This window comes from Ambystoma mexicanum, chromosome 5q, assembly GCF_040938575.1.
Source record: "Ambystoma mexicanum isolate Mex_15411 chromosome 5q, UKY_AmexF1_1, whole genome shotgun sequence".
Lineage (NCBI taxonomy): Eukaryota > Metazoa > Chordata > Amphibia > Caudata > Ambystomatidae > Ambystoma > Ambystoma mexicanum.
In genome coordinates, this window is record NC_090933.1 from 1,320,815,328 (window position 1) to 1,320,829,720 (window position 14,393).

At 44.9% G+C, this 14,393-nt stretch overlaps 1 protein-coding gene across 1 annotated transcript; it reads left to right on the top strand.

The window, feature by feature from the left end:
* The first annotated feature begins 4,127 nt into the window (after positions 1-4,127).
* Positions 4,128-5,528, top strand: LOC138498403 (zinc finger protein 84-like). The gene has a single exon (XM_069622170.1). It carries the CDS (start codon positions 4,128-4,130, stop codon positions 5,526-5,528), a length of 1,401 nt encoding a protein of 466 aa, XP_069478271.1.
* Positions 5,529-14,393: the final 8,865 nt, after the last annotated feature.

Here is a 14,393-nt window from a genome sequence, read left to right on the forward strand (position 1 = left end):
GCTTCCTTCATGTTGAGGCCTACGATGGTGGGATGGTCTGTTGGGCAGACCTCCTTGTAAATGGAAGAATTGACGATGATAGCCAGGCACTAGAGTACAGAGAGATGGGCATGGCTGAAGGCAGCAGGAAGGTGAGGTTTAATAGACCAAGCACTGACAGGCAAAGTCATTCACAGTATCACTGCAGGCTGATGCGATATTGATGATGCAGGGAGGCAAAGGTCCTGGGCAATGCACAGCCTTCACTCCTGCTAGAATTATATTGCAAACTTGGGGGAGAGTGTTCAGCCGTAGGTGCCTGACAGCCCAGCTGAAAGCAGTACACCAACTTATGGAACAATACAACGATCTGGGAAAACATGTGCATTACATTTTTGGTAGAGGAAGATGATGGCAAATATATTAGTATCTCTTGAATGAACCGATGGACTTGGCTATGTTGGGAGGGGTACTGTGTCAAGGGCAGGAATCTGGCTCATTCTTAGTAAAGAACTTCAATGATGGAGTTTTTAATTCTTTTTCACTCAGTGAGTTCAGAAGCACACATGTAGAGACAAGGATGGAGGGTGTTGAGGTACAGCAGGGCTATTTTATTGCAATCGCTTATTATAGTCCATGGTGGACAGATACATCGGTCACCATTGGGAGAGCACGGACATTGGATTCAAAGGGGATTAGAGATTGATATGTGCCACACAGGGATATGGTTAGGCCAAGATTGTTAAATATTGTGGGCCTTGACATCCTAAAAAAGAGGTGCTGCTTCTGTTATGTTAACAATATTTACAACGTGCACAGTCTCCCTGAGGCACAGTCTCCCTGAGGCATCATGGCACGAAGGGGAACACAGCAGACTGGAGCCATAGGAAGGCCTAGAATCACCAAGTTTTAAGAAGACAATGAAAGTGCAAGTGATGGGTAATTAAGCACACACATCCTAAGGTGGTGGCTTCACAGAAGACACACCTGAAAACAGATGGGGGTGGGGAGCGCTTCTAGGGATTATCCACTCAGAACATAATGATTGGATTGGCTCACATCAACCTGGCGTTGGTTCTCCATACTGGAACGCTCAAAGGTTCTCGCATATACTGTTGTGATAGCTACTTACACTAGACACACAATACATGTAAGGTAGGACTGACTGACAAACAGGTGGACGGTTGGTGGCTCACGCATCATGGGGTGGCTAACTGAGCATACTATTCACACGTACATACATCTTATTCCAGGGTTGATGCCATATGGGTTGCAACAGATGCGGGCAATGGAATTCTCACCCTTTCAGATCATGAATCATGAATTGGTGGTTAGTAGAATCCATTTGTTACTAGGGATGCAATGAAAGCAGTTCTTGGTCACAGCACAGAGGGTACACGGGCATGCTGAGATTCAATTTAGGGTGCAATAATCAGAATCCACAAAAAGGGGTCTGGATTGGATTATAGGAGCCTGGTAAGTAACTGTCATGACCCTTGCCCCTGGCCCTCACTGACAAGTCAGCCTTCCAGTTAGGGCCACGTCAAAGGCCTTAAAACCTCATCCAAGACTCTCTTGGAGTCAGTCCTGGCGCCAGGCTCATAACCATCATGAAGACCAACATTAGAATGTGACTATTTACTTGAGGCTATTTAACTTGGGGGGGTTTCAGCCAACATGGAGGCACACACATAGCTCAGTAACAAGGAACTGAGCTATGCGGTCTAGTCTTTTGGGTGTGGCAGGCCTGGGACTACTTTACCTGGACTACTTTGGGTGTGGCAGGCCTAGGACTATTTTACCTGGACTACTTTACCTGAGACTATTTAAACCACACCCAAACAGCAGAACATGCTTTGCGTTATTCTGCTGTGGGCAGCGTAACGCTCACTGTGTCCAGTTCTTTGATGCCAGCGCACCTGAAACCAAGTACCTGCAGAGATAGAAAGAACACTACGAAACTTACCTGGAACAGTATCCTGTCTTCAATCCATCGCCGACTTCAGTTCCACTCACCTGAAGGTACAAACTCCATCATCCGGCACCGCATGCATCCTGGAATACCATAACCTGGAAAGAGGAGAAAGAAAGACAGCATTAGTAAGCGTTTCCTCACGTTTCCTCACGAATGAAGAAAGCCACATAATTCTGACCTGGGTAGTCATCTCCTGGTCAGTGTTATTGCTGGAACATTGCGGCGCTCGGCAAGGAACATCGCAACCTGCAAGGAGCGAAAAGACACAGGTTAGCAATATAAAAGGCGAAACAGCGCCACGCATCGCGCATTACTCACCGGACAGCATCGCGCACACCGCGCTTTCACCTACCGGCCCATACTCATCTTCAAACTGCATGACAACACCTTTCCATACCTAAAAGGAAAGAAGCAAGACATTATTATTCGAACTAAGAGGAACATACGAACTGCATATAAAGACTGTAAAGCAGCAAACCTACAGAGTCGCAGCAGGCCTGGATTCCCACAGGGGGGCTTGCAGCAGTGAAGGAACTTGGTCGCTGCTTGCCCCCACATCTACGCACCCCTGCCACGAGGAGCAAGATGGAGAATCCATCTTTTACAATATTAAGGTGAGGAGAAGGCCCAAGGGGAAGGAAGGAGTTGAGACCAAGGGAGGTGGGAAAACATAAAGAAAATCTGGTATTGAATCCAGCTCTCCTATATTGCAGACCGATCTTTAACCAGAGCCATTACCAAGGGACCGGGAGAGGGTTTGAGAGTGCAAATCATCCAACCAGGGCTGGGTGGCGTCCCTGTGGATACCAGGTGAGCGTAACAGTAACAGACCAATTTACACCCATTCCTTAGCAATAGCACATAATGTGTACCCCCTCCTGAAAATTACACAGTGGTATTTTGATCAGGGAAACAGAAGTGGTAACCCACTGTCCAATAAAATTCAGTACCTGGCAATGGGGCATTTGTATAAACAATTAAGAGGACTGATGGGGTGATATAGGGTAGTCACTCATACACTTTACTTTATTGCCAGAAATGTCATTCTATTGGTCTCTGACACAAGCTTGTTCTTTCTGTCACTCCTGGGGGAGATGGATGGGTTAGGTTTAAAGTTCATGTTTGAATGTAGTGCCAGTGTGGCCTGTGCGATTCCCACTGTGGGAAGAGATTGGCACTTTACCTTTTAAATCACAATGCTATCCTTGTCTGCTCGATGGTGCTGTTGGTTAGATTATTAATGTTTGGGCCAATGCACGTCATCAGTGGCTACCTAATTAACTGGTCAACAGGTGTCCGATTGGTGGCAAACTCTGGCCATTATCATTTGTATATTGATATTGGGAGCTTCCATGTATTCATTTAGTCATTTCTGAATCAATAAAACGGTAGAACGTATATGCATGTTCCTGATGATTACAATATCCATTTTAAATTGTTTTTCTCCTAATGTTTTGGATGCTAACATTTTCTAAATAAAAATGAATTGCAGTATTCTTGCTGCATGTTACCTCAGTCCCATTAAATGTTCCCATTGGAGCAGCACTTCTCTGCCACCTATTAGGATGCCTTTCCCCAATAGATGGCACTTCAAAGTCATATACGTTACTACGTGAGTTCACATCACTGCTACTGAGTAGAGTCTTATTACATGTGCTGCCTGCGATTGTGAATGTGTTGAAACTAATATTGTGCATCTCCTTTTATGTTAAAAGGGGACGGATGCCCCAGAAATGCAACAGTGATTGTTCGATTTTCTGGACTAATGCAGTGAAAAGCTTCATTGTTAGAATATACAATTTCCAAGCATCTTAGAAGTGTGCCAGTTTGGGGTCCAGTTGTCTTTTCAGAGTATTCAGGAACTGAGCTTGAGAAGCCTGTTGGATACATGACAGCTTCTGTCAATGCAACCCCCTTTGTGGTAACATCCTGTAACTAAGCGTGTTCATTCTGTAAATCCTGGGGGAGAGGAATATATAGCACGAAAATGACAATGTGTTATGTGCAGTAAGAAAAGCATTTCTCGTGTGTGCTCTGAATTTGGGAAATGGTTCAGTGAAAAGGCTCCTTAATTCAAGGCACCTGACAAAATAAACTGGCCAGAAACTTTACTCGTGCAGAAATGTGGGAACAATTGCCATCTCAAGAACATACTTCTTGCCCACATGAGGACATGAGTGAAAAACCTTATCAATGCACTCAAATTGAGAATGGCGTCCATTTGCATGACACAGTTATCAGCCACCAACATACAGGTGATAAACCTTATGGGTGCAGTGAATGTGGGAAAGGGCTTGCAAGAAAGGGAGAGCTTACTATCCACCAGAGAACACATACAGGTGAGAAGCCTTATGAGTGCACTCAATGTGGGAAAGGGTTTGCTCAGAAGAGACATTGTATTAGCCACAACAGCACACATACAGGCGAGAAACCTTATGAGTGCATTGAATGTGGGAAAGGGTTTGTAGAAAAGCGAGATCTTGCTATCCACCAGAGAACACATACAGGAGAGGAACCTTATAAGTGCATTGAATGTGGGAAAGGGTTCGCTCAGAAGGGATGTCTTATTAGCCACCAGAGAACACATACAGGTGGGAAACCTTATGAGTGCATTGAATGTGGGAAAGGGTTTTCTCAGAAGGGACATCTTATTAGTCACCAGAGAATGCATACAGGTGGGAAACATTATGAGTGCACTGAATGTGGGAAAAGGTTTGCACAAAAGCGGGATCTTATTATCCACCACAGCACACATACAGGTGAGAAACCTTACAAGTGCTTTGAATGTGGGAAAGGGTTTGCGCAACGTCGCGACCTTGCTACCCACCAGGGAATACATACAGGAGTGAAACCGTATATGTACATTGAATGTGGGAAAGGGTTTGCTCAGAAGGGACGTCTTATTAGCCACCAGAGAACACATACAGGAGGGAAACCTTTTGAGTGCATAGAATGTGGTAAGGGGTTTGCTAAGAAGGGACATCTTCGTCGCCACCAGAGTAAGCATACAGGAGCGAAACCTTATGAGTGCACTGAATGTGGGAAAGCGTTTGCTCAGAAGGGATGTCTTATTAACCACCAGAGAACTCATACAGGTGGGAAACCTTTTGAGTGCATTCAATGTGGGAAAGGGTTTGCTCAAAGGGGACATCTTATTGGTCACCAGATAACACATACAGGTGAGAAACCTTTTGAGTGCATTGAATGTAGGAAAGGGTTTGCACAAAAGCGAGATTTTATTATCCATCACAGCACACATACAGGTGAGAAACCTTATGCGTGCGTTGAATGTGGGAAAGGGTTTGCACAACAGCGAGCTCTTGCTATCCACCAGAGAACGCACACAGGTGAGAAACCTTATAAGTGTATTGAATGTGGCAAAGGGTTTGCTCAGAAGGAACATCTTATTAGCCACCAGAGAACACATACAGGAGGGCAACCGTATAGTTGCACTGAATATGGAAAATGCTTCAGTCGGAACAGTCTCCTTACTAGGCACCAGACGAAACAGGCATGCCTGGGGCTGTTTCATCTCAGTCAATGTGGTGAATACTTCACTACACAGGATGTTTAATCACCTAAAGTAATAACTTGTATAAGCTCATCAACCTGTTCAATGGTAAATTACGATATATCGAGCAATACATTTCAATGAATATCATAATGTTCAAATGGACATGTAGGTGGTGAAATCCCTTCTGCAACTGAAGATGCTTCAGAAAGAAGGAGGTGCTTCTACAGTGCTAATGAGTTTTCCATGGCTGTTGACTAATACTGTGAAGAACCTGCCTCCACAGCTGTTCTCAGTTTTCTTTGGCACACACATGATGGCTGATTATGATTGTTGAATCACTGTTTGAAATGCATCCCTTCTGCAATATTCAGAAGGTAGACTGTACCTTCTGTGTTAAGGTAACCATCGTATGGAACAAGTTGCATAAAGACTTCATGCAAATTAATGGGCACCAACATTTTGGAAAAGATTAAAGACTCAGTCGTTGAATAACTATAGACCCTCAAAGGATATATGGGGTGCCCCTTGGGAACCCGGCAGCTAATAAGGGCTCTTACCTTAAGGGGGGGCTCCCACCCCCTCAGCTGTCGGCTTAGCTAAGGCCTAGCACCCTTCTTATGCAACAGGGAAGCTACTAGCTACTGAAATGGAACCCAGAGGGTGTCTCCGCTCATCTTTTTCCCTTCTGATATTATGCTCTTGCTATTCTAAAAGTGGATTTGGAGGGGCTCAGAATGCATTTCCCTCCCAACTCCATTGCTCGCTCTATCAATCTACAACCATTACAACTTACTACGCTCCCAGGTTCTGCAACACATCCACAATGTCCCATTTAATTCACATATATAGAGATCTAGAACGTTTTCACAAAACAGAAAGGCTTCCGGGAGAGAGGCATAATATGCATTACATAATAGTGTTATCAATTAGCATTTCTCTGTACCAACGTCTTAGAGCCAAGAATGACCAACGTGAAAAAATAAGTATTTATTTACACATATAAAAAATCCCTCATACATTCTCTCTGGAAAACCCCAATATTTCCACTTTCCAAACCCCAATATTCCCACTTTCCATGTTCACATAGAATTCAAACATATGTTTGTCTGGTAAGCATCAAGTCTCATATTCTGTAATCAAATCAATCTACATCACTTCTTTAGTCATGGATATTCAAATACAAGTCAAGCATATAAAGCCCTGTCCAAATCCACCTGGGGTTTAAATCGCATTTCCATTGACAAAGACACAACGTCCTGTCCAGCCTTATCCCTTCTGCTTCAGGAAAATCTAAGTCCAGATAGACCTGCTCTATCACTGAATCAATATGTATAAAATGTCATCGCATTTCGCAAATCGCAAAGGTTTAGCCACATAAAGTAATAACTTGTATAAACTTGTCAACCTTTTCTATCGCAAATTACAATATATCAAACAATACATTTCAATGTATATCATAATGTTCAAATCCATAGCAAAATATTACTGCACCATCCAAAAAAGATCAAAACTGGAGCACATTCTGTCAAGCAAACCCCATTGTGTCTTGGGAGGATAGCTCAGTGGCAATGCGCTCGCCTTAGAAGCAAGTCAACGTGGAGCAACACAGGTTTGATCCCCTGGTCCATGCTTAGAAACCTCTGGGTATTAAGTGCGTTATAAATAACCAATTACAATTATCCTCTAGGTGAGGTGGTCTGCCTTTTTTTGTGGTTTTTGTTCCCTATATCTGGAATGCCCTCTGTCTAAGATTGCACGCCACCACAGGCCATACGACCTACAAATGCTTGCGAAAGACCCATCTCTTCTGGTGTGTTTTCTCCTTAATTTTGCTGGATTCTCCTATGTTTTAATGTCCACCTGCTGTGAGAAGCCATACACCTTTGGGTGAATTAAGTGCCAGAGAGAATTATTTTTTTTCTACAAAAAAAGGCAGCTCTTAATACCAGCCCTACAGATAAGCGGTGTATTAACCATTTACTCCCCAAGAATTGGCAAATACTTGCTTAAAAAAAGGTAGCCAAACTCCCAACTGTAAAATTGGAAGCAATGGACAAATAGGTGCCAGCCTTCCTGCTTTCTCCCACTCAGGTTCATGAATGTGTTCAGCCCAGTGATACCAGCCAGGCAGTACCAGTGGATGGTGTTTACAGGGATTTCTGCCTGATATGTAGAGAGACTATAAAGTAAAATGTATATTTTATTCTGCGTGAATTGCTAGTCGTAAAGAAGTGTGAGTTAGAATTGTTTCTACTTGAGTAAACAAATGACTTGCCTCTCGGTAATGTGTTTTCTGATGGATATACCTGTCATGGATTCCTCTTCTATGGTATCCATATCCTAGCGCAGCTGTTCTCTGGAAACCTTTTGGTCGCTAGGGGGTGCTGCACCGCTCTGCATCGGTCCGACGGCTCTACATGCCTGCACCAAAATGATGTCTGAGCCAGTATAAGTGGTGCAGCGCCCCATGACCTCAGTTCCATCCTCTTAAAAACAGACCAAGCCTGGAGCTCATTCACCCTTCTCGCAGACGGGATGGCAACCAGGAAAATCACCTTATGGGCTAATAGAACAGGAATGCAGGGGCCCAAATGAAGCGCCCATAAGAAAAATTAAAACTAAACTCAAATCCCACACTGGAACTACAAACTGGCAGGGAGGAAACTGGTTACACAAACCCCACAAGAACTGCATAACTGTACGGCTTGTGAAAAACAAACCCTTTTCTAGGGACCTCTTGAACACAGAAATAGCGGCAAAGGTACCCCTTCACAGTATCAATCTGCAGGCCCGCTTGAGCCAATGAAAGCAGAAAATAATCTAGCACATGGGACACAGGACAGGATAATGGATCCAAGTCTTTCTCCTGGCACCAAATTGAAAATCTATGCCACCTGCAGGCATAAATAGATTTTGTAGCTGGCCTCGGAACTGAAAGGAGCACTCTGAGGACATTGTCTGACAAGTCCCACGCCCTGTGTGTCAGCCTCTCAGTAGTCAAGCACGAAGGTTCAAGCTGCTGAGGTACAGGTGGAGGACCTGCCCCTCTGACTGGGAGAGCAACCCTACTCAGCGCCAGGGAGGGCAGATGGACATGTCTAGCAACTCTGTATACCATGTTCTCTGGGCCCAGTCCAGGGCAATCGGGATCAGTGTGGTTCTGAACACGGGATCTCCTTAGGGCCAGCAGGATGACTGGGATCGGTGGAAACTCATAAGGGAGGTCAAAAGTCCACTTGACTGTCAATGCGCCCCCCAAGGGCTCTCTGATTAATTCCCTGCAGCAGAACAACTCGCACTTCCAGTTGACACTGGAAGCAAAGAGGTCCACTTGACGAGTCATCCCTCCAAAGAGAGATCTCCTCCAGAACTTCTTGACTGAGCTCCCACTTGTGATATAGCAAGGTCCATCTACTCAATGCACCCACTGTGATGTTCTCCTGTGTGAGCAATAGAAGGATAAGTGTGAAGGTGCACTCTCTTTAATTTAAAATTCGATAGATTACATTTTTCTCCTCAATAGAGTACGTTGTGGTAAAATGGGTTTAGGTGCACCTTGTTGGGTCTGTAGAAAGATGGCTTCCCATGGTACACGAGAGGCAGTGACAAGGGCACACTTTTGTCCGATATAATCGGAAGGGTTTTAAATACTAATAAAGATTCACTAATTCTCTTTGAATTTCTTGAAAAGATTATTTATATTCGTTAAACAAAATTTGATTTTCGGACAAACTGTTTTTCTTAGTTTTCAAACAACACAATTCGTGAAACATTAACATTGTAATTGACAGTCATTACATTGTATATAGCTTTTCTTATTTTTAACACAATATATAAAGTGTTCAGTTGAGTGTTCATCAATTTGGGACAAAACATAGATTTTTGTTTGCCTGTGTGGCCAGATGAGCTGCCGTCAGGTTTCTCCAAAACCACAGTCTCCTTGCTTCTCTGCACAGAGGCAAGGACCCTGCTCCACATTGTTTTTTGAGGTAGTGCATGGCCACTGTGTTGGCAGTCAGGATCAACACAGTCTTGCGTTTTACAGAGGGGAGGAAAATGACCAGGGCCCGCCTGATCACTCCAAACTCTAGGAAGTTGATGTGTTACAGAGACTCTGCTCACCATAGGATCTGACAAGTGAGCACCCCAACTGGTCAGAGATGCGTCTGTGACCATCGTCCAATGGCGCAAGGTTGCCGAAACAACGTGCCGCTCAGCAAATTCTTGCTGGACCACCCTGCTGGGTCCTCAGCCACTGAATCGCAACATCTAGGAAGTTCCCATATGTCGCCCTAGAATGACGACCATTGGCAATCAGGCCACTGAAGCTATCTCATGCACAGTCTTGACTGCAGCATCAAAAGGTGCAGGAAGGCAGAGGCTCGGGCTTGTGTCTGTAATTTAAGGACATTGACCATCCAGAAAATGAAAGCCACTCTATCTTTGGATGGGAAAGCCCTGCCTAGGTGAGTGTCTAAGACTGCCCCAATAAATCAGAGGGCAGTGGATGGCAGAACCTGATACTTTTTGAAGTTCAGGGAAAAGCCCAAACTGTGCAAGGGTGCATGTACTCCGTAGGTAATGTACTGAAATGACGCCTCGACTACTGCGCCCCTGCAGTCATTGCAACTTTGGAGGTGCACAAAATACTGACTGCCATTACTGCGCCCAAGCAGAGCAGGGGTTGCAGGAGTGTCCCCCGCTCTCCTTGGGCGCAGTAACAGGAGTCGGGGGTTGCAGGGGTGTCCCCCGATTACCATTGTGGTAAGCAGGAAACAAGAAAGTAATAAAAAGAAGAGAAGCACCATTCAGCGTCGGTTCCGACCCACATTGGTGGGAGGAACTGACACTGCAGGGATAGCGAGGTGTAGGCGACGCACACAGAAGTGTGCCGCCGTTAAGGTAAGTGAGGGGGGTCAGGAAGGGGAATGCGGGTGGGGGACGCGGGCAAAGTGATCTATCTGATCCCTGCGCTATGCCATAATTGGCATCGACATTTTCGTTGGTGCAGTTACAGGCGGCACAGTGATCACATAGATTCACTCTGTACATGCTCCGACACTAGCTCCGATAAGCGAGTTCAGATGAGCCAGTCCAGATAGGGAAAGACATGGATTCCGTCCCTTCTCAGTTGAGCCGTTTCCACTGCAAGCAGCTTGGTGAAAACTCTGGGTGCTGACGAAAGACGAGTCCAGAGAGAGAGGGGAGGCCCACGGATTTTGGTCCGGTGGGCATTGGAGAAAAATAGACAATGTCCTTCATTGATGGACTGCAGGACCCAAGTTTTGGACCTGGCCTCTGACCACTCCCTGCTGAACAGGGACAGCCTTGTCCCCACTGGTCACAGGTGCTGGAACCTGCCACTGAGGTTTGGTGCACTGGGAAACTGACTGGAAAGTGTCTGCTGCAATACCTCCTCACTTCGAACGAAGCCCTCTCTCGGCCTCTCTGGAAGTACCTGCCTTGGGTTGTCCACGGCACCTCTGGGCAAACGTGGGAAAGGGAAAAAAAACCTGCTCTGTGATGAGAATAGCATGGTGGGCTGCTGCACTGCGAGTCCCAATATCTTGGTGGTCTCCTCAGATGTTTCGACTTTCGGGAGGGCCTCATCAGCCTTGACTCAAAATAACTTTTGTCTGTCAGAAGGCATCGCTAGCAGCCTTGGCTGGATGTCGGCTGCAAACCCTGATGTCCTTTGCCATGAATGGTGCTTGACTGCAATGCTAGTGATCATGAATGTGCTCATGCAGTCCGCTGCGTCTTGGCCAGATTGCAAAATCTGCCACGCTGCCTCCTTGTTTCAGACAAGGGACAGAAACCCCTCCTTCATCTCGTCCCTAGGGCGTGCTCTGCCACACAGACTGCAGCCGACCAGAGGACAAAGGAGAACTTCGCCATGGCACAGGATGCATTCACGCCTCGCATCGCTAGATTGCCTGATATAAACACGTTCTTGCCCCATGCATCCAGCCTTTTGCTTTCCCTGTCCGGTGTAAGGGAGGGAAAAGGTAGAGGTTTTCAGGCTCACTGTGGTGGCCTGTACCTCCAGGCTTTCAGGCAATGCGCGGGCGGATAGGAAATCTGGGTCAGAAGGTGCAGGATAGTACTTTCATGCTAGACCTGTGTCCATTGGGGGCAACGGAGGCAGGTTTCTCCCACGCTTCCAAAACTGGAGCCTCTACCACCACGATGAAGGGCAGCAGCGTCTCTTTGGTTCATGGTCCCAAATATTGCAGAGTTCGTATTGCACTATGGACCTGGGCGGCGCAGGGAAACCCAGGGTATCTGCCACCTTTGCCATCTGGTACTAAAAAACAGCTTGAGGTTTATCTAGTGTTGGTGCCGGTAGAATGTCCAACTCCAGACCGCTTGCCCCTGGCAGGTCAGCTGCCAGTTCAGCATATCACCTCTCCCGTAGAACTCCTTGGGCAAGTCTCTCCTTTCTAGAACCCATGGGCTACAAACACATGGGATCTCGTTGCCTTCCTCATTGTAAATGTCATACATTTTCGACATAAGTGTCGATGGGAAGCGGGACATATTTCCACAGAGTCTGTTGTGCGACTTCGAAGTGTGAATGTGTGGAAAAAAGGAACTGAGGTCATGGGGCCTGTCTGCACTGCTAATACTGACCGCAATGTTATTTCTGACGCAAGGTGCATAGAGGCATTGGACGGACCTGACACAGAGCGGTGATGAGCACCCTGACGGCAGAAATGTTTCCAGAGAACAGCTGTGCTGGGATATAGATATTGTAGATGAGGAATCCGTGGCAAGAAGGAATCCATTAGAAATGCCTCTACTAGGAATTGCATTTGTACGCCCCCATAAAGTAATTTTACTTTCAACAACACATAGGGATTACAATAGCCAAAATTTAAATCATCTGGAGCCCTCCTGTACATTAAAAATGGAGAAAGCTATATTCTCATTTGGCTAATTAGACTAAGCTTGGCACAACACGTGCAAATACTGTTTTTCAAATGGAAAACATGGCGAATGGAATCCATAAAACTGGAATCTCCAATATTACTCCAGAAGTCTGTTTCCAAGAAATTCATTCATCACCAGGAGTGTCATCCTCGCTGAATGCTGCAATGTTTCCTCTTTGTGTAGCATGTTCTACAGCTCTAGTTTCTTTTTCTCCCCAGGATCCCCTCTAGTGTGTTACACTATTGCCTATCTCTATTGGAGCATTTAGGATGAGTAGATGGTTCCCTAGCCTGGGATCGACATGTAGAGGTGCAATTACACAACAGAGGGTGCATGCCCACTATTAAAGCACTATCTTATAAGAAATTGGTTTGATGTGAAGGGCCCAGAGAAGATGTCAAGTGTTCCATTAAATTATGTTGCCATGTATTTTATAAAAGTGACATTTGGTGAATAGAGTCGAAAGGGCAAATGGAATGGAAATGTTTGCTGTGTTGCGAGACAATAAAACTCATGCACATTTGGAAATGAAATGGTGCCTTTCTGTCTGAAATGAAAGAGTTGTGGGTGTTATGGTATCATAGCTGTTCTCTAAATTCCAAGAAGGAATAGTGTACATAAATGTTTACAAAATAAAGCTGATTTTAGATCAATTGACATGTTTAATGTAAAAGTCTCCCACTGGGATTTATACACTTAATTAAATGATTATTGAACTTCAGCCAATATGGCACTGTGTTAACATTAAATATAGATTTTTTGTAATAACTCCATTGTTGTGTTAAATCTCTTTTTTTTCTGGCTTCACTTTTGTGTAAACTGCTTCCTGGCACAGAGTTGACCACCTCTATTCCAGTTTTATGCTGGAATTAATGTTATTGTCCACTTTTTAAACTTTATTCTCATGAACATGGAGGGAGCTGGTCGTGTCGGAGCAACTGGGGTAAAGTGAAGGAGGTGGTAATCTTTTCTTTGGCGGGACAGGAAAGAGTTGACCATGGAGGGAGCTGGTCGTGACAGAGCAGGTGGGGTAAAGAGAAGGAGGTGCTGGTGTTCAAATCTGCAGGGTGTGCCCTTCCGTACCTTAACCCTCATTCTAAATTTCCTGTATTTTGTGTAAACATTTGCTAGCATGACCTGCCACTTTTCTTACACTTTGAACAAAAGCGATGGATGAACTTTCTTTTGTATGGGATTTTGATTACTCTGGTGTTTTTCTTTTTTTTGCATGGGATTGTGGTAACTGAGTCAGGAATGATACTGGAAAAAGAGTCCGACATGATTTTCGCTGAAGACTTTAATTATAACACAAACTGGGCTGGGAAAAGGCCTTGATGTCCCTGCACTAGCACAGTTTCTCTTCCTAATTCAAAACTACAGATCTGTCAGTGTCAGAATGTCTAAAACAAAAGCACCCTGTGTCCAAAGTACTATAATAGCCCTCACACTCTAAACAAACAAATGCTCAGGTGAAAAGGATAATGGGCCTTGTTAGGCAGAAACCTGTGCAGTTCCCTTAGGGAACACTGCAAAAGATTTAGGACTACAGGTGTTAGCAGTAAACCCACTTGGTAGCAGTCCGTACCACCCAGATTTACCTGGTAGCTGTGGCTGAGCAGTCAGACTTCCCTCAAGAAGAGTTAGGCAATGTGCAAAGTATACACAATAGGCACTCAGACACAATAATACAAGAAAACAATGACCAGAGCTTTGGTATCAAAGTATATAATTATTTATTTAAAAACACACTGTTTGAAACACTCCAGCACTCTTATTGTAAAATACTCTAAACACAGTTACTATTATAATATATACAACCCTTATTCCTTATCAGACAAGTCTTAGTTAACACCACTTATTTTCATACAGAGGTGAGCGCTTAACTATAGATGGCACTCCAATAGGTTTATGAAAAAGGGAGGGAAAAAGACAGAATATGGAAAGGTACACCACTCTAAGATATAGGAACACTGTTAGGAAGGCAGAAGAGCA